At 41.8% G+C, this 21854-nt stretch overlaps 1 protein-coding gene across 1 annotated transcript in view; it reads left to right on the top strand.

Annotated features, from left to right (window-relative positions):
• The window catches only part of GRID2 (glutamate ionotropic receptor delta type subunit 2), an 887701-nt gene that overhangs the window by 809535 nt on the left and 56312 nt on the right, over window positions 1–21854 (top strand). The window contains exon 11 of the mRNA XM_061583023.1: window positions 14505–14643. Coding sequence (XP_061439007.1) covers window positions 14505–14643 — 139 coding nt within the window. The remainder of the gene's footprint in view (window positions 1–14504; window positions 14644–21854) is intronic.

Below are 21854 nucleotides of genomic sequence, written 5' to 3'. Positions count from 1 at the left end.
GCGCCAACTGTGCCCATTCCTTGAGCCGTCTGATCTGGCCACAGTGACACATGCCTTAGTTACATCCCGTTTAGATTACTGTAATGCACTCTACGTGGGGCTGCCTCTGAAGACTGTTCGGAAACTTCAGTTGGTGCAATGTGCTGCAGCCAGAATGTTAACTGGGGCTGGTTACAGGGACCATACGACTCCCCTGTTACAAAAGCTCCACTGGTTGCCACTCTGTTTCCAGACACAATTCAAAGTGCTGGTGATGACCTGTAAAGCCCTATATGGCTTAGGTCCAGGCTATCTGTCAGACCATATCTCCCTATATGAGCTTGCCCAGGCCCTGAGATCCTCAGGAGAGGCCCTTCTCTCAATACCTTCGTCGTCACAAGCACAACTAGTGGGGACGCGAGATAGGGCCTTTTCAGTGGCTGCCCTGAGGCTTTGGAACTCCCTTCCTAGGGAAACAAGAATGGCCCCCTCCTTGCAGTCCTTCCGTCGGCAAGCAAAGACTTTTTTATTTCAACAAGCCTTTGGAACTGAAAGCTGTTAAGGACAGGTCTTGAAGGGTGCTGCATTGCTGTTGCCTAACTGTATTATTTTAAACTGAGTTTGAATTATTTTAACTGTACGTATGAATGGTTTTAATACTGTAAATTGTTTAATTTGATTTTAATCTAGACTTTTGTATGTTTTTAATTATATATGTGCTTTTATCTGGAAGCTGCCGTGAGTTCTAGTTTTGGGAAAAGGGTGGGGTAAAAATAATAATAATAAATAAAATAAATAAATATAATAGTTTATTGTCAAAGCCAGCTGGCCATTTCAGAACACTTTATTTAAAAAATAAGTATTAGTTTCCTGCCAAATAAAAGCAGTGACACCTAAGTAAGCCCTGCCTAACTACTTTTTTAAAATAACGATCGGAGGAGAGAAAGATTTACAACACAATTTTTTTCTATGTTCACTCAAAAGTCCCACTGATTTTCAGCACAATCCTAACCATGTCCACTCAAAAGTAAGTCCTACTGAATTCAGTGGGGTTAACTCCCAGGTATGTGGAATAAGCATTGCAGCTTTACTCCCAGAAAAAAATCGTATTGGGAAGGTTTTCAGAACAGGTTGTGAATAAGACAAATAAGCTGCCCTCTTCAACAGTCCAGTAAAATGTAAACTTGTTTGACTCATTAATTAGAAAAGTATAACACTGCAGCATGTACACTTTTTAAAACTTCTATTCAAAAATTATTTGACATAAAAAGTGCAATATATCATTTTTGCAAGTAATTAAAAAACCCTACATGTACACTTTTATGCCTACCAAGATCCTGTTGTGATCTTCTGTTGTAGTGCAATTCTATGCATGTTTACAGGAATACCCCGCATTAACGTACACAATGGGTCCAGAGCAAGTACGTAAACCGAAAATGTACTTAAAGTGAAGCACTACCTTTTTTCACTTATCGATGCATATACTGCACTGCAATCGTCATATACGGGCATAACTGATGTAAATAACGCATTTACAAACACAGGCCTTATTTTAAGAAAAAGTTTGTAGTTGGAAACTGATCGGGCGGTGGCATCATGCCATTAAGTGTCCGTTCTTGCGAAGAGAGCGTACATAAACAGGGGAATGGTGCTACTGTAAATATGTCCATACTCGCGAGTGTCCATAAAGTGAAGGTCCGTATGGTGGGGTATTCCTGTACTCAGAAGGAAGTCCCAATCCTGTACAGAGAAAGTACTCTTTATGTTGCTGTAAGCAATATATTTACTGAATTAGTGATGTGAGACAAGCAGGAAAAGGAAACTGTTCTCAGAACCTGAAATGAGGTTTAGCTATTGCTATTGTCAGTCACAACCCTGACTTCACTTATTGGCTAAAAACTAGAAAGGGCAGGTATTAGAGCAGTGGGTACTAACAGAAGGGTGTGTGTGTGTGTGTGTGTGTGTACGTGTGTGTACATTTTGGTTTATATCTTTTGAACCAGACCACCATTGTTTTAATGAAAGCTAAGAGTACAGAGATTAAGGTGAGTCACCTGGAGAGGAACCCCAAAAACTGGAGTCTCTGAGGGAAACCTAGCTACCGTAAGTGAAACCTGGCTACCCTAAGTGGGAACCTCCTGAGTAGGGCTGACAAGCAGGCAGTCCTGGGAGGGACTTCTTTGTAATAGCTATATGTTTGGCTGACTGGTTCAGTTAGCTGGTTAGCCAGAGAACAGGAAGCTGATTGGCCAGAGAAGCCTTCACAAAGCTCTGTAAATTCAAGAAATTATAAAATGTGTGTGGACAGGAAAGAGTGTGTAGTCTTGAGATTGGGGGTGATAGTTAAAATTGCTTGATATTCTCATCAGGAGAGCTCACGTAGTCCTAGAGGAAAAGCCCCAACTGGATGGGCCTTTGGTCTGATCCACCAGGATCTTTGTATCTACCAGAGCTTGGAAGATTACTTTTAAAAAGTAATAAATTACAGTTACAATTACTTGGCCCAAAAAAGTAGTAATTACCGTTACAATTACAATTGCTTTGAAAGTAACTGATTACTTTACTTTTTCTCAAAAGTAATCACTACAATTACATTTCAGTTACTTTTTTTAAAAAACTCCTACAAGGTGCTGGCCTTGGCTGCTGCACATCTAAGAAGCCTAAAACAATATTAAAAATAAACACACACACACAGGGGGTAGTAGAATAAAAAAATTTATCTGTAAGATTAACATAATGGCATAACAGAATCTCACATCCCCCCAAGCAATGAAGATACCCCAACACTTGAAGATTAACATAACGGCATAACAGAATCTCACATCCCCCCAAGCAATGAAGATACCCCAACACTTGAAGATTAACATAACGGCATAACAGAATCTCACATCCCACCAAGCAATGATGATACCCCAACTCTTGAAATCAAATTTTACACTTGAAATGCTTTTATAATATGTTTCTGTTATGTCTCAAAAGAACAAGATGCTCAAAGAGCATGTCAGACAAGGAATGTCTTTTTACAGTCATTACGTTGCCACCAGTACTGAACAGGCGTTCTACTGCGGCGCTTGAAGGTATGCCTGTGTTGTGCTGCAAAAAACACCACAGCACACGTGGAAAGCCATGGAGTGATGACACTTCCCTGCTGGGAGACCTCAGGTACCTCACCAGTTCCTCCTCAGCAGTGTCCACTGCTGACTTCTTGCCCTGGGGCAGAAAGTTAAAGAAGTCATCTTCTAAGTCATCTCCTTCCTGGTCTTTATCTGAAGACTGATCACTGTCCTCATTAAGTACACCCATCTTTATTTCAGCTTTCAACAAGGCTTCCATTGTGTATCTAAGAAAGACAGAGGATATGTTAACACATATATGTTAGGAAACCATCATCTGCTCTTCATTTCCTGATGCTTGTCATGTCCCCTGGTTCAGGGTCCAGCCTGAGCCTGTGGATGATGACATGGAAGGTAGGAAGGTGACCAAGTCACCACACTCATGGGGCAGCACAGCAGACCCTTAAGGATTACCTGCAGCAACCCAAGGTTGTGATGAGGAGCCCCAGGAAGAAAAGGCCCAGCCCTTGCCTACCACCTTAAGCCCTCTGATGCCTCCCTTGAGACAACATTTCCCTTGGAGTAATCCACCCAAAGGGCTTCCCTAATGTTCTTACTTGTTGGTATGGGTGGCAGCCTGACACGATTCCAGCCAATCTAGTTTGAAGCGAGGGTGTAGGCAGGCTGCCAGAAGAAGCCTCTTGTCCTCCCAGATAGCTGCAAACCGCTTTCTTAGGGCTTCGCGCACACCTCTCAGCAGCTGAAAACAGTATGTGTACCTCTCAGGTTTGTTTTCCAGTCCTTCTAACTTGCGGTCCAGATTGCAGAGCGTTGGTAGCAAATATCCCATTGCAGGATATCTAGGGACTGGGCTAGTGGCTCCATAATCTCTGTGTATTCCTGTACCACTTCAATCTCAGCAGCTGTGATCCTGGACAAGGAGCAGCGGTCCATTATGGCATGCATTTTTAGTGGCACAGTTGACAGGAGCTCATGTAGTTGCTTCAACGCATCAAAGGTGGAATTCCACCTGGTCTTATTCGGTACCTTCAGATACACACCATATTGCACATGGATATACTCAGCAATCTGGGCTGACTGGTTCTGCTTGGACCACAACTTGCTGCACTTTCCCATCAAGGAACGAAACTGTTTCTTGAAAGGACCAAGAAAACTACTTTTGGAGGAGTCAGAAAGCATGGCCTCTATGTCTTGTGTTGCCACAAGGTTGAGGGTGTGGCTAGCACATCTCTGGTGTGGTGGTAAAACAAAATCCTCTCCTGAGTCTGCAGCTTCTTCCTCTGCCTCAGGTCCTGTGTCCAGGATCTCACAGATAGGCACAAACTCCACCTCAGCCTCCTCCTCCTCCTGGTTATCACCATCATCGTCACTGGTGCCTGCTGCTTCCACTGGTTCTTTGGCCATGAAAACTCTGAACGCTTTCACAAAGTTGGAGCCATTGTCTGTAGTAGTGCACATAACTTTGTTGTGGATCCTGTACTGCACATGTACATCATGCAGTGCTTTTGAAAGGCCATCGTATGTATGGCGCCCCTTCAGACGCTTACAAGCCAAGGCCCCGACCTCACGTTTCAGGGTAGTTGGGTTGATCCAGTGGGCTGTTACCCCAAAGTAACTCTTCTTGCCATTGGTCCAACAATCTGCAGTGGTTGCTATATATGCCACATGTTTCTCTCATGTGGCATGCTCTCTTCTCAATTCTGTCTCTCAGAGTCTTGGCACATATGATGGTGAGATCTTTGGGGAGTCCAATGCGAACCAGATTAATGAATGATGGTTTGTCCACAGTCTGAAGTGGTAATGTCTCCTCTACAATGAAATCAATGATTCTCCTGTCGAGATTGCTCTGGGTGACAGGCTCCCTGCCAGATCCCCACCTCTCAAGGGTTGTCTGCTGCTGCTTCAGCATTTTGGGAGGAGGGGTGTCATGCATTGGTTCAGGAAGGCCACGTCTCCTTGCCTTTATTGCTTCTTCAATTGCTCTCAGCTTCTCAGGGTGTGCCCTCTGAGGAAGAAGAACAAAGCATGAATCCAAGAAAAAATGGAAGAGGAACTTCACAATTTAAACATAAATAGACAATGGACACTCTTTGAGGACCAGCATGACAAAGGCTTACCTCAAAATGTTTCTTCACATTGGATGAGGAGGAAACAGCTGATCTCAGATTTTTGATCCTTGGAAGGCAGTAATTGCATCATACAACAACATTTTTCCCACTCTGGCTCACAAATGTACAAGCTTTCTCAAAGCCAAACCATGGTACTTGCTGTTCTGCAGATGTGGCTGTGGGCAACTGGCACTGCTTCATGCCCTCCTCCTCCTCATGCACAGGGCCTCCTTTCTGAACCTCACTTTCCAGTTTTGCCTCCTCAGGATCAACAAGCTGTGACTCACGTGGCCGCACTAACTGACTGCTGCTCTCAGCAGCAAAACCTGCAACAGGCGTCTCTGTAATAAACAAGAGATAATGCTCCTATATGGGTGAACTTCAGCTGTGATGTGCCCCCATCTCTTCCCCATGCTGCAAGATGCCCCAGTCAGAGTGGAAGTAAGCAGGTCGATAGCACAATTAAAAGAGATCCTATTTGCATCATTTTTGCTCACTGAATAACCCTGCCTGGGCCAGTCTAACCTACTATCTCACAGGGTTGTTGTGAGAACAAAATGAGACTAGGGTTCAAATCCCCATATAGCCATGAAGGTCACTGGGTGACCTTGGGCCAGTCACTGCCTCTCAGCCTCATGAAAACCCTATTCATAGGGTCACCATAAGTTGGAATCAACTTGAAGGCGGTACATATATTTTTTATTTTGAATATGATGATTATGATAATAAATATGCAGCATTTCAAATTAATTCTGTATGAGAAGCATTCCATGCCAAGCTTGGAAAACCAAGGATGAGGTATAAAATGTAGACAAAAATACTTTTGACAAAATGCCGTTTATCTTTTATATCTATATCTATAATTAGCAATATAGCTGAATGTTGTATGTAAAGTATTTTTTCTTTCCCTTTTCTTTTTTATTAATATTTTAGTACTACTGCTAAAGTTCTGATGAAAGAATAAAGCATTCATTAGCCAAATTCAAATGATTAGAACACATCACATAAATTCCACTGAAGTTGGAGTTTTTGCCATAGAAAATGAAAAAAACATATAACCTATGATAGCCCAATAGACAATCAGAACTAATATAAAACCCTATTGCTTCTCATTTGCAAATCTTGCAAGATCTAAGGTAACTCTAGATCATGTGAGTTCAGGTGATGCATGTTATGTACATTTGTATAGATATTAGCAGAGATTGTCAACAGTCTCTCTCTCTCCGGGACTGGGAATCTCTCTCTTTCTCACAGAACATGAGTTTGAGAGCTGGGGGACTGAGAGGAGGAGCTGCAAGGACCCTACTTCTCACCTCATCTCTGCCAAGAACAAAAAAATCAGCCTTAAGCCATTTATTATACGCCTAATGATTTTTTATTTTTATTATTATTATTATTATTACTGAGACAGTTTTTGTCCCACATACAATTCAGTCTTGTGATTAAACAGGACAAAAATACAAATAAAAAGAAAGATGGAGTTCAAATAAATATACAATAAAAAGCTAGCCGGCATTTTAAAAGGCAGGAGTGCTCTGTCTGGATAAATACAGCACACAGCTATGCATGGGAACAAGGGGGAGAGTTCAAAAAGGGGGGGAAGGAAGAGAAGTAGGCCAGAGCTTGGAGAAGTTACTTTTTTGAACTGCAGCTCCCATCAGCCTAATCCAGTGGCCATGTTGCCTAGGGCTGATGGGAGTTGTAGTTCAAAAAAGTAATTTTTCCAAGCTCTGAAGTTTCAGAAGTGCCTTGTGATTGATGGGGGGGCAGCAGCAAGGCAAGGAGAGCCAGTGGGAGGGGCAAAAGGGGCTGTGGGGGGTGGGGGGCAAAAATGCCACAGAGGGGCAGAAGGGGCCACGGGGGGCACACACACACACACACAAATCATTGTCACTCACCTCCACAGCTCTTCGCCATTCTGCTGCTGCCTTCTCCTCCGTTGTCCTTGCCCTGGCTTTTTCCTCCGGCGTCCATTTTTTCCTCTCAGACGCTAGCAGGCCCTGCCTATTCACCTCTTCCCTCGTGCATCCTAACACAGATCACGAGGGAAGAGAGAGTCTGCGCAGAGGTCCAATCAGTGTGAGGCACTGATGTCTTGTGTTAACCAATCACAGCCAGGAGCTGTCTTCCCCTTGTTCCCACCCCCAAGTAACGTGCAACCTAACGTGGAAACGTTAAAGTTGCAGCTGAAAAGTAGGGAAATTACTAGTCGTTCCGTTACTTGCCAAACGTAATGGAATTACCCACTCGTTATTTAAAATTGTAACTAATTACAAGTAACTCGTTAAAAATAACGAGTTACTTCCAAGCTCTGGTATCTACTATATATTTTGGGAAGTTATTTGCCTCTTCTCTATGCATTTGAACTCCTCTTAAATTGTGTAACCAAATTTTGCATGACGGTTCCTGATATCAAGGAACAGATTTTCGTCTATGTTTGCCTACAGTTGGACAACATTTTGAATCAAGAAGGTGGACTGAACCTTTTGAACAAATTTTGATCAAATTTTGCATTATGGTTCCTGAGATCAAGGAGCAAGTTTTCATCTATGTTTGGATACAACTGGATATCATTTTGAATCACGATGGCAGACTGAACCATTCAAATCTGCCATGATTTTAACCACTGATTTCAAAACTGCACTGATTTTTTTGGTTTCTTAGAAACAAAAATGCTGGGCACAAGGTTGCTAGTGTTGTTATTATACAACCACAAGAGTGGCTGTATACTATAGCCATCATTGATTTTTCACATTCCACCAAGTTAAATTGAAAATACCCCCCATGCCATTCTGCTGCTTCCCATAAACTCATTTCAAAACAAAACCTTACAAAACATATAGTCTCAGAACTCAGAAATGCTTACTTAACAACCCTCTAAGCTTCCATGGCAATACACAAAACGCTCAGAGAGTTCAAAGTATAAAAGAAAAGGAAAAAAACTCAGACCTGTTGGACTTTTTTCTGTCAGTGGTCTCATAATTTGTTGAAATTAATTAAAAATCAGCCATGTTCACAGAGTACTGTAATCTTATTACTGACCTTGCCCCATACTCTGACCTTCATCTTCTGCATTTTAAAAGTTTTAAAAAATGCATAGCTGATTTTTAATTAGTATAAGAAAATAGTATTCAGTAAGAACCAATTGTTAGTGATCTAAAAGCCAGATTAGCAGCTGTTTGGCTTGGCTAATCAGGGGGCCACACCCATTCCAGACATTTTTTCAATTTTAAACAGTCATGGCTTCCTCCAAAGAATCCTGGGAAGTGTAATTTGTGAAGAGTGCTGAGAGTTGTTCAGAGACTCCTGTTCCCCTGACAGAGCTCCAGTGCCCCTCTTCTGGTGATTGTATCTCTGTGAGGGGAATAGTGGTCTCCTAGCAACTCTCATCACCCTTCACAAACTACACTTTTCAGGATTCTTTGGGGAAAGCCGTGACTCTTTGTAGTGGAATAAATGTCTTGTGTAGATGTGGCCAGGGACAGATGGGTTTAAATTTGAGTGGGAGACTACATGTGTCTGCTGTAGAATATAAAGGTGGAGTAACCCCCCAAAATAATGATACTGTTAACAATGTTTTCCTGTTGGAAAGGGGCTTTCCTTCTGCCCAATGCCCACCCAGCTAATCTCCTCCCCTCTCTCCCCTACTCCTCCCCTCCCTCCCCCTCTCCTCTATACTTCCTCCCTCCCCCCCCACACCTGCAGCTTCCCCAGTTCAGTTTCACCTATTCCAAGCATGATTGCACTGGAGTAAATCCCACTGAACTCAATCAGCATACAAATTATCAAACCTGGCCTCCCCTCCTCTCTTTTCCTCCTCCCCTTTCCTTCCCCTTCTCCTCCTCCCCCATGGTCACTTATCCTAAGCATGATTGCAGAGGAGTAAATTCCATTGAACTCAACAAGCATGCAAATGATCGATCCATTCTTAGCAAACTTGCACAGGATCCCACTTCTTAGCTCCCAGGAAAAAAGCAGAGAAATTCACTAATAGGCAAAAAACCTTGAGTTTTAAGAACGTATCTGTAGCCAACAGATATTTCTGTCAAACTTTAAAACTTTAAAAAGCAGGGAAATTGGGCAACTATAGCTCTATGAGGAGAACTGGAGTCTCCTAACAACTCTCAGCACCCTTCACAAACTACAGTTCCCAGAATTCTTTGGGTGAAGTCATGACTGTTTAAAGTGGAATAATAGTAGACTAAATGTATGCCATGAAAGTGGTCCTAGAGGTATCAACATTCTGGGAAGTAGGTTAATCAAATGTATTCCTTGGCTACCCGGACATATTCAGCTATTGTTATTTTTAGCTTTGTGGAATATTGTGTCCTCAAAACCAAGGGTATTTGAGCAAGTTTCCTTTCCTCTAATTTTATCATCCAAATTTCTGATGCCATGTGGTTACTAAATGAAGAAGCTCTTCCTGATAGGCAGTGATGGCTGGTGCCTACTAGACCTGGTGTGATTGCTAACAGATCATGGGGGCGTGGCCAGTGGAGATCATGGGAGCGTGGCCAAGTCGTTTTGGTTTTCTTCTCACCCTTCCTTGTAAAGATACAGTAGACACTTAAGCACTGTTGTTTTAGAAATAATTAGCACCTAACTGAACTGAAAAATGTCTTCCTTTGGTTCAGAAGGGGCCCCTGCTGGCATAGGTGCTTCTCTGCTGTGAAAAAATGTTATGTGGCCTCCACCTGTACTGATTCTTTCCCTAGCCTCCTCCTTTGCAAAGAAATAGTGGATACGTAAATATTGCAGTTTTATTAATATTTAGCACCTAAGTGTCTCATCTTGGTTGAGAAGTGGTCCTTACTGTCACAATTTTTAGTGTGAATCCACGCCACAATAAGTGTACATTACTCAGATGTAAGCCCCCACTGAATTCCATGAGGTTTGCTCCCTGATATGTATGTACAGGATTACAGCCTGAATTGGTTAGTCTGAAAGGTGCCATGCAAGACAGTTAATGAGGGGCCCCATACATTTCCAGATCTATGATAAAATATCCCCTCCCCCCAGCTTATCCATTTCTATATCTTTCCAGAAATTAAGTAGACTGGGACCTGGAGACCAGTGTTAAATTTACCACTCATCTACGAAACTGACTGTGTGAGCGAGAGCCAGTCACTGCCTCTCAGCCTGATGTATCTCATAGGGTTGCTGTGAGGATAACATAGAGAAAAGGAGACCTATGAATGCTATGTTGAGCTCCTTGAAAGGTGGAGTGGATATATATGTAACAAGGATAAAAAAGGAATAATCAGAATAAAAATCTATTTCCAGCCTGTTTGTCCATGATTTTGAATTGGGGGAGGGGTGGGGATGCAGGTTTGGAATCATGAAAAAAATCCAACCTGAAAAACAAGTCCTGGAGCAGTTTCCAAAATAGAGGCCCCTTTCTCCTACAAAGGTACAATGAAATAAGCTATCACAAAATAAGTCTTGTGCTGTTTTCAAGACTAACAAATTTATTATAGTATAAGCTTTCATGGTGTCCTGTTCAGAGCAGGATCCACGAGGCTGAGACACAGGAGCAATTAACTCTTGTTTTATTAAAGTAATGGATATATCAAAAGCAGTGCGCTTCATAAGAATCTCTATGCTAGCTCACTAGAATTCCCTAACTACACTCTAGACATGCTCTGCAACGTGTGAAGGAAGTTGACTCAGCAGCTTAAACCGGAAAGCTGCATTCTTAAGTAGGGAAAGTCTTTGATCGTAATCTCTGACTCCTGCGCAAGTCCGACCTCTGTCCTGTCCGTTTCTCATGGCGTCACGAGCAGGGTGACGGGGTGTGCCTCCAGCGGCTCATCCGAAAGAACCAGCTCCTTGGCAACAGGCTGTAGGTTGGGGGGCGGAGATGCACTTGGAGGCTCCCTCGAGCTGCTCAGTGAAGAGGGAGTTAACACACGCTCAGAGGCAACCTCCGACGGCTCCTCTGATCTGTCTGGGGGTGGCGCTCTCTCTTCTTCGGATATCACTCCATCCGTGGGAATTGATCTGAACTCAGCCTCACACTCCCTCCCGAGATCTTGTTGAGACTCCACCACTCCTGCGTCTTCCGCGCCTCCTGGCAGCTGGGGAGTCTGAAGTTCATGTCTCCCCTCTCCCAAGCCCTCATGGGTGAGCAGAGGCTCAACACATGGGTTACAAAACTGAACATGTGCAGTTTAACATTTTAAACTCACTTAACTAATAGCTTTTGCTTACTTCTTGCCTTGGGCCAGTTGCCAATGTTAAAAAAAAAAAAACTTCGCTTGCTCACTCCCCACCCCAGTCCTGCAAGTGAAACAATCTGTTGCAACAAAGAACACACATAAAGAGGCAGGCTGACATTTCTCCTCTCAATTGTTTCCCGATCCATTCCCCGAAATAAATGTGGGGGCAGAAGGAGCTCTGGTGAATCCTGGGGGGTGGGGGAAACTTTGGCAACCGGGGGGGGACAATGGAGCTTTGGCAACCTGGGGGGGGAATGGGGAGCTTTGGTGACCCATGAAAGGAAGGAGGCAGGTTTGGTGACCTGGGAGGAGGGGGCTGCTTTGGCAACCCATGGGAGGGGGAGAGGAGCTTTAGTGACAGTAGATAATGGGGAATTTTTTAGATAAGCAAAATATATTCTTTTAGAAATCTATAGGATTTATAATATTTTAATAGTGTAGCAGGCCAGCTAAAATCCTTTCCTTGGTCTGCTGTCTTCCCTCTGCCTGTTACGCACATGTAGCCATGGTAACATGGAATGCATGGTACAGCTTGGCCCAAGCAGATAAGATAAGGAGAGCAGCACACTGGTACAGGATCTCTCTGTGCTCTCCAAGCCCTGAGAAGGATTAACACTGGGATGTATTAGCTCATAGTAGAAATATGCTGGATCCTCTGTGGTGCAGAGTGGTAAGCGGCGGTAACGCAGCCGAAGCTCTGCTCACGGCTGGAGTTCGATTCCAACGAAAGGAGGAAGTCGAATCTCTGGTAAAAGGGGTCGAGGTCCACTCAGCCTTCCATCCATCTGTGGTCGGTAAAATGAGTACCCGGCATATCTTGTGGGGTAAAGAAAGGCCGGGGGCGGAACTGGCAATCCCACCCCATATATATGGTCTGCCTAGTAAATGTCGCAAGACGTCACCCTAAGAGTCGGAAACTACTCACACTACAAGTGTGGGGACACCTTTACCTTTTAGAAATATGCTGGTATGAGAATTGCTGAAATATTACCTGATTGGCTAGAAAATAATGTATACAGTGTAACCTCTATGTAATGCTTATGTGTAGCCCCCTGATTGGGATATGTTAATGTGTTTGTCCTGGAATGTATAAAAAAAAACAGGCAAGCAGTGCCATGTTGCAGAGCTTCACCAAACATCAAGGGAGACTGGTGGTGTGTATGCTTGTTACCAATAAAGGCCTATCTTTGCTGCATGCCTGTGTCTTCAATCCCTCAAGGACCCCCGGTCCATTGGACCCCAAAATTCCCTGTCATAGGCAGTTTTGTCTAGCGAAGCGAGCCACGGTGGTGGCCCTAGTGTGTGTGTGCGCGCATGTGTGTGTGTGTGAGAGAGAATTCATTATCAGTGACTTCATTTTGAATCTCATGTTACATTATTCCAATAATGTGGATGCTGTTGGACAATGTGTGTAGTGGATGTTCATTATATTTGACAGCTGTATACTCTAGAGAGAAATAAACATGATATTGATGCAGGTTTTATATATGGCTTTTCTCTTTTTATAAAAGATGGGTTTTATTCAATGTAGCGTTTAGGTGAATGTTCCATTAGTGCAAGAATTTCTCCTTGTGCAATGGAATATTCTCTTTTCCCTCGTACACCAATCCTCCAGAGCAGATTTGGGGACAGGGTATGCATGAGGAGAGGACAGGGGGGAATCCCATTGTACTAGTACTAATCCTTACACTAGTGTAACTATTTAGTTGACTACCACCCTATTTAGAGTGTGCACTGACCACAAGATTCTGTTCAGATCCCAGTTCAACACTTCAGAAGTTAGCCCAATTCAGTCCAAAGCCCTTCAGAGGCTGCACAATTCGGGTTGGGTTTGAATCTAACCCGATTTGGAAAATGAAGCTTCATGCCTCTCCCATTCACTAATATAGGAAAATGACCAAAAAAGTTATTTTTTTCCTTTTGACTGAATTGGATTAAAATTCCAGGCATAATAAACTCTCTTGAGTGCATAAAGCCTGCCAAATTATGGACAAATGGGCCAGGGGGGATTGTGCTGGGCACCTTTTTATAAAAAAAAACTTTTAAAAAAAGAATTATAACATTTTTTTTAAAAAATGGCACAATTAGAAGAAATTCACAGGCATATTAGCCTATTCTAAGAAGACGAATCCTGTAAAATTTCAGAGGGATAGGTGCAGTGGTTTTCTTCCAAGGGCAGCTGTACAGTTTGGGGTGGTTAAAAAAAGGATTCATGTAATCTCCCATTTGGTTCGGAGTGCTTCAGAAAGATCCTACTTTGGCTCTGAAAAGCCCCCAATTTGTTTGAAGCTTCCCACATTGGTTGAGGATTCCTCTGAATCTGATACACTCCCCTAATATCTTATATGTTTAAGAACACAGTAAGAGTTTAATTAAAGTCATTGGCAAAATAAAAAAAAAATCTTGATGGGGTAGAAATATTTCAAGTGTTTAAATATATTCAGAGTTCACGATATACAGTACATATACTGATGAAGGAACTCATAGTGGGACTAAGTTGTGCAGGCATAACTGTTCTTCTAACAGTTTTCATTTTATAGGCCTCAATTACACTCCAACCTAGTCAGTTTTACTCCAGCAAATATTCCTACCGGTATCAGGGCAGTTGTTTTATGTGAACATGATCTTAAAAACAAAGAAGCTTGGGACCAATTTACTTGAAGAATCACCTTACCCCATATGTGCCTGCTTGACTGCTTAGATCTGCAGAAAGGGGACTTTTACAAGTGCCACGTAATGTTTGTTCCGCAGTTTTGAGAAATTGATATATTTTACTGTGGCAGGCCCTTTGTCTCTGGAACTCTGTCTATAAATATTAAGCTGCTGCCTTCATTGCGGTATTTGTGACAGCTTCTAGGAATGTTTTTGTTTAGGCAGACATAATTTTACTATATATAGATGTTTTAAAAACTGTTGATTTTATCTATATTTTGATAATGTTATGTCTACTGCTTTAATATCAATTTTTATTGCTGTTTTTAATGAATATTTGATCCCATGTTATGGAAACCACTTAGAAATTGATTGACTTATTGTGCAAAGTATCAATCTTGCTAAATAAATGAAATTATAAGGAAACTGTCTTCTGGAAGAAGTCTTCTTACTTTTTATTTCATGCTCAACAGGAGGAGAGGTTCCTTATACAACGTTAGCAACTCGAATGATGATGGGTGCCTGGTGGCTCTTTGCCTTAATTGTCATCTCATCCTACACAGCAAACCTCGCAGCTTTTCTCACCATCACTCGTATTGAGAACTCCATCCAGTAAGTTAATGCAAACCCTGCAAGGGAGAAAGAAGGAGTTATATATTTTCCAGAATTGCAATAATCCATAACAGAGCAAGGCATATTATGTACATCTCTTCTACTGTTTTTCCTAACAAAGTACTTGCGTTTTAGCTTGTTTCTGACAAACGACCATTTTCTGAACTTTGTGTTCTTCTCTGTGTTCGAGTCATATTTTGCCCCTAGTAAAATTATTTATATTTTGTTCAGTTATTTATATCCTCCTTTTAACCCTAGTTCCTAAAGCAGATTACACACAAATAAAGCAATAAATTGCACTAAAACATCTCAAATAAAACTCAGCAGCCATGCGACCGATTAAAAATAGGTGGCCTATAAAAACAGCATAATCAGTTATGAAATGCCTTCTGGAATAAAAAGGCCTTCAACACCTATGTAAAAATATGGAACTTGTCAGATTATCCCAGAAAAAGAATTCCACAGCTGATGTGTTACCATTTATTTTATTTTTATTTATTTATTTTTATTTATTGCACTTTTAGACCGCCCTTTAGCAACAAGCTCTCAGGGCGGTGTACAACAAGATAAAAACAGATTAAAATACAGGTGTGGGTACAATACAATATGAAAACATATTTAAAAACAAAATTAAGACAAAAAATTAAAATTAGATTAAATTTAGAATTTAAAATTTAACATTTAAAATGCCTGGGCAAAGAGGTAGGTCTTTACCATTGAGAAAGCCCAGCACCTTTTACCTAACCATTGTATATCCATTAAAGATAAGCCAGAGCATAGGGCCTCCAGTGCTGATCTTAAGGCTTGGACTTTTCTTTTTAATTAAAAAAATACCTTGTTCTCTTTCCATTTAGGATTTTCAGTGCAATCATTCAGAGCTTGACTTAATAGCATGTTCTTCAAGCATCAGGGTGCAGGCCTGGCCTACCCACTTACTCCTAAAGGGTTGGCACAGCTTAAAATGTAAATGTACTGCCTTCAAGTCGATTCCGACGTATGGCGACCCTATGAATAGGGTTTCCATGAGGCTGAGAGGCAGTAACTGGCCCAAGGTCACCCAGTGAGCTTCACGGCTATGTGGGGATTTGAGGTCGTAGTCCAACACCTTAACCACTACACCACTACCTAGTTATCTTGGAGTCTCAATGTTTTACTTCTGTGAGGTTCCAAGGAAGGCTGTTTACAGTGTTGCTGTTGGAGAGGGTCACTGACACTTAATTCCAATGAATATTTCTTTTTCAAAGGAAGAGAGAGTGCTGGTTTTTTGTTTCCTCCAGCCTGTTAGGTTCTGGGTGTTTTTTGTGTTTTTTGAGGGAAGGGGGTTAACCTGATCCATTCAGCCCTTTAAACAACCCAACTAACATTGGTATAACTTTCTGACATGCCTGTCATAGCAAGGCATCAAATCACTTGGTCTTCCTGCGCCCTCTATCCTCAGCCTACTTGGAAAGAATCCTTATAACTAGAGAGGGAGAGCTGCATGGACAAAGCTTTGTCTGAATTAGAGTCATAAATATGTGTGATTCAGAATAAGCAATCAAATGTTTGGCTTCGTTATTTAGTGACTAATTGCTCCTGCACAGACAGCTTACAAAACAGCTCTAATAGTACCGTCATATTCAGCAGACATGTTGTTGTTGTTTGCCGTGTGGAATTGCAAAAATCTGTTTTCAAGTCTGTAGCTTGTATGTAAATCAATACCTTCCAATTCCAGCCACAGCATTGTTGAAAATTACAAATCGTCAAGGCCAAAATTAGTTGGGGTGGTTTTTTTTACACTGATGTTTAAAAGAAAAAAAGAAAGAAAGGTGGGGGAGTTTATTAAACCCAGCATTCTGATCCTAGCTGCTGCAGCACAGAACAGGTTGACACCACTGCAGCTAACTGCAGGTTGACACTGTTAAATCAACATCCTAAGCATGAACATTGAGACAGAGACAAATCCATTACAGTCAATACATTTGACCTGTTCGCATTAAGATTTCATGTGCATCCCCAAGCCATTGTTTCTTAAGACATTGTAATGCCATATACTTAAATTGGTTTAGAAATAATTCCCTCTCTCATTAGAACTGTAATTTCAGGGAGGTGAAAAGAGGACTATTTATTTATTTATTTAAATAATGTATATGTGGCTGAACACTGTTGCCTCTGTGCTGGAATCGCTTTTTAATATGTTTTTTTTTTAAAAAAAACAATATGTTTTTAACCTTTTTTTTAAGTTGTCTTGAAAGTTTTTTAAAAATGTTTTTAAAGATGTTTTGTTTTAATGTATTTTAAAGTCTGTTTTTATGATGTTTTAAAGTGCTTTTAGTGCTTTTGTTTGCCACCCTGGTCTCCTGCTGGGAAGAAGGGCAGGATATAAATCAAATAATAAATAAACAAACAAACAAACTGTGTAATTCCTAAGCAATGTAGAATAAGAAAACAGAAGGCATAATCAAATCAGTCAAAATTAACCATAAGATCATAAAAACTCACTTAATATGAGTTAAATTAGCTGTTCCAGAGGACAAGGCATCTCTGTGCTCTTTGACAAATTACAGCTCCCAGAATTCTTTGGGGAAGCTTTGGCAGCTGAACTGGAATAAAAGCATGATTGTAGTTTATCTTACTGTCTGAAGTTACCAGAGCAGGCCAGATTTTGATCCTGAAATAAGAAACGTCAGATCCAAAATTGGATCAGATTGTATTGTTTATTGCACCAATCCTTCCAACAAAGGTATGGCACATTCAGGTGCCTTTTATTGTAGTGACTCATGTGCTCTTTTCAGTGTTTTCAATCTTGAAACAGGCTCCTGACATTAGCCTTGTATAATGCTTGTGCTGGCCTATTAAAATTTTTGAATTTGTGCTGACAAAATAATGTAATCAGTGATGTTCAAAATGAAAGCTGAGGATAGGAATATGTTGCTGGTTTACACATAGCCTAGTATTTCTCCTCTGACTGTCAGCACCTTTCTAGAGCAGGGGGTAGCCAACATGGTACCCTTCAGATATTGTAGGACTTTCGCTTCCATCAGCCTAAACCTACATGGCCAGAGATGATGGGAGTTGTAGCCTGGAGGGCTTCAGGTTGGCTACCCCTTGTATCAAGAAGATACCTGTCCCATAATCTAATTTCTGATCCATTTAACTAGAGATGTTAGGGGGTTGAACATGGGACATTCTGCAGGCAAAGTATGTGCCCTCCCATTGAACTGTGGCCCCTCCTCTAAACACAGTTTGTTGATTTCTTTCTCCTCTGTATCGTAACATTTGTATATTATACAGCCATGAGAGTGGCTGTATACTATAGCCAGCATGGATTTTTCACATTCCGCAATGTTAAATTGAAAATATCCCCCATGCCATTCTGACGCTTCCCATAAGCTCATTTCAAAACAAACCCTCACAAAACTTATAGTCCTGAACTCAGAAATGCTTGCTTAACAACCCTGTCAATTTTCATGGTGATACACAAAACAGTCAGAGAGCCTAGAGAGTTCAAAGTCTAAAGAGAGAGAGAAAAAACCCCAGACCCTTTTGGACTTTTTTCTCTGAGAGTTCTCATAATCTGTTGACATTCATTAAAAATCAGCCATGTTCACAGAGTACCTGTAATCCTAATACTGACCTTGCCCCATACTCTGACTTTCATCTTCTGCAGTTTAAAAGTTAAAAAAATGCCTGGCTGATTTTTAATTAATTTAAGAAATTTTGGCTGGAACTCTATGATAACACAGGGCATGCTCGGTAAGAACCAACTGTCAGCGTTCTAAAAGCCTCACAGCTGCTGGGCTTGGCTAATCAGGGGCCCCCACCCACACCAGACTTTCATTTCACGTGAGACAGTCATGGCTTCCCTCAGAGAAGCCTGGGAAGTGTAGTTTGTCAAGGGTGCTGAGAGGAAACTCCTGTTCCACTGAGAGACCTCCAGCGGCCAGACTGGTTTAACAGTCAGCCACTCTGACTGAAGGTCTGTGAGGGGAACAGAGCATCTCCTAACAACTCTCAGCACTCTTCACTAACTACACTTCCCAGGATTCTTTGAGAGAAGCCATGACTGTCTAAAATGAAATAAGGGCCTGGTGTGGATGTGGCCAGGGACAGCTTTGGTTTAAATTTGGGTGGGAGGCTACATGTGCCTGCTGTAGAATAAAAAGGTGGGGGAAACACTGAAAAGCAATGATACTGTTCACAAAGTTTTCCTTTTGGAAAGGAAAGGGGCTTCCCCTCTGCCCAGGGCCCACCCACCCAATCTCCTCCCCTCCCCCCTTTTACCCTCCCTGCCCCTCCCCCAGGTCAGTGTTGGACTACGACCTGTGAGATGAGGGATCGAATCCCCACACAGCCATGAAGCTTTCGGGGTGGCCTTGGGCCAGTCACTGCCTCTCAGCCTCAGAGGAAGGCAATGGTAAAACCTCCTCTGAATACCATTTACCATGAAAACCCTATTCATAGGGTCGCCATAAGTTGGAATCGGCGTGAAGGTAGTCCATTTCCATTTTCAAACATGATTGCACAGAAATAAATCCCATTGAACTCAACAAAAAGTATGCAAATGATCAAACTCACCCTCCCTTCTCCTCCCTCTTCCCCTTCCCTTCCCCTTCCTACCCTTCCCTATCCCCTTCCAATCCCCTCCTTCCCCTCCCCCCTCCCCTTCCCCCTCCTCCCTCTCCCCTTCCTTCTCTCTATGGTCAGTTTTACCTATCTTAAGTATGATTGCATGAGAGTAAATACCATTGAACTCTATAAGCATGCAAATGATCAAACCTGCCCTCCCCTCCCCCTTCCTTTGCCCCCCTCCAATCTGCTCTTTCCCCTTCCACCTCCCCCTCCCCCATGGTCAGTTTTACCTATCCTAACCATGATTGCATAGTAATAAATTCCACTGAACTCAATAAGCATGCAAATGATCAGACCTGCCTTTCCCCTTCTTTTCCTCTACTCTCCTTTCCTTATCCCCTCCCCTCTTCCTTCTTCCTCCTCCCCTGCCCACTCCAGCCCTCCCTCCCTCCCCTCAGGTCAGTTTAACCTATCCTAAGCATGATTGCACCGGAGTAAATCCCACTGAACTCAATAAATATGCAAATGATCAAACCTTGTCCTTCTCCCCTCCCCCTCCTGCCTGCTCCCCTCCCCCTTAACCCCTCTGCCTTTCCTTCCCTACCTCCTCATCCTCATCCCCTCCCTATCCCCTGTGGTCAGTTTCACCTATCGTAAGCATGATTGCAGGGGAGTAAATCCCACTGAACTCAATAAGCATGCAAATGATCAATCCATTCTCAGCAAATTTGCACAGGATCCCATTTCTTACCTCCCAGATTAAAAAGCAGAGAAATTCACTAATAGGCAAAAAACCTTGCAGTTTAAGAATGTACTTATAGCCCACAGATATTTCTATCAAAATTTAAAAAACAGGGAAATTGGGCAGCTATAGTGAATACACCAGGGGAACAGGAGACCTTACCTCCTCTCTGAGATATTGTACTGCCTTACAAATTTGTCAAAATGCAAACACAATTTGGGTTGGTCTTTCGCAGTCCAGTCCACTTGCTGTGTAGCTTGGAAGAATTTGGTAACACGTGCCTCTGAGCATATGGTGAGTGGTGGCAACACCTGCAATCAGCCCAAATAATAGAAAGAAGACATGTGCTGTGCTGATCTTGTTTTAGCAGGGAGGAAGCAACATTATTAAGACAGTTGATATAGTTCAGATAGTCACTTTAAATATGTCTGATTTACTTTGCAATTTTAGTGATGCTTCCTATCGGAAATAATTTTCTTTTGTTTCTATTTCTGTGAATATGTGAGGTACAGTAACACTTTGCAAAATTTACACTAAAAAAAACTCCAAACATAATTGTGGAAGAATGGCACTGACTATTCTACAGAATAGTCTCCAGTGGACATCAGGAGTGTCTCAATTTGCACAAGATAAAACAGTGGGAGGTGAAATATATTCTAGCAAAATTCTAGGTGTGCTCTATGTTTTTAATTGACTGTGCCCACCTTGCCTTAAATGAAGTGGTTGAAACATAGCAGGCTGAAAACATGCATGCTTCCCCCCCCCAACAGCTAGAATCATTGCTGAAGTAGCAACATATTGTAATCAGTCTGATTTTACATCAAACTGCAATTTTAGATTCAGCTGTGAATGCACCCAAAATAGAAATAGAACATAACCTCCAATTTGAAACACAAAAGGCTGTCTTCACCATCATATGACATTGACCAATAAAAATGCTTTGAAATTAATAAAATAAATTTGACACAGATTTCTAGGATGAATAATGAGAGAAATAAAATTTTGTAGATTAGATTCTCTGTAGAAACATTAGTAACACAGGAAAGAAGCAAAGTAAAAACACCAACAAACATACAAAAATATAATTCTCCATCTTTGGAGATGGCAAGTGTTGCCACCACTCACCATATGCTCAGAGGCCCATGTTACAAAATTCTTCCAAGGTACAGAGGAAGTGGATTGGACTGTGAAAGACCAACCCAAATTGTGTTTGCATTTTGACCAATTTGTAGGGCAGTACAATATCTCAGAGAGGAAGTCAGGTCTCCTGCTCCACTGGTGCACTCACTATAGCTCCCCAATTTCCCTGCTTTTAAAAGTTTGATAGAAATATCTGTGGGCTATAGGTACATTCTTAAACTGCAAGGTTTTTTGCCTAACATTTACATTTATCTTATTCTCTTACTGTCTCACTATCAAACAGTTAGTAAAGAAAACTCATTTATGGCCCTGCTTTGGTTTGCCTTTTGGGAGATGGAAGAATAACTTCTGGAGTTTTAAGATGTGCGAGGAAAATATTTTTCCCATTGCTGCTTCCCAAAAGACTGTTCTGCAGCATCTGTTGCACCTATCATTTATACTAACAGCAATACATGAAGGGAAATTGCTGCGCTGGCTGTTATGTTGGGGAATTATATGGCCACATTGAGTCCTGTAAGTAACTGATTAAAATTTGCAAGGTGTTCTCATTAGAAACCAGGGACTTAGGAACTGCTTCCTCCTACCCCATTCCCATAATGTGCACAGCAAGTACCCTTACAATTACAGGACATTACAATATACGATGTGATGTTGCAGAGAGCACTGTCAGGAGATGTAGAATCTTATTAAGGGAAGCAGTGGCAACTCGAAATTAGAAATGGCAACGTCTTCCATTTTTACATCAACCTTCATCCTATTACTTCAAAGCTTTGACAAA

The sequence above is a fragment of the Rhineura floridana genome, chromosome 9 (genome assembly GCF_030035675.1).
Source record: "Rhineura floridana isolate rRhiFlo1 chromosome 9, rRhiFlo1.hap2, whole genome shotgun sequence".
NCBI classification, from domain to species: Eukaryota; Metazoa; Chordata; class Lepidosauria; order Squamata; family Rhineuridae; genus Rhineura; species Rhineura floridana.
This window is presented reverse-complemented; position numbering and strand designations above follow the sequence as displayed.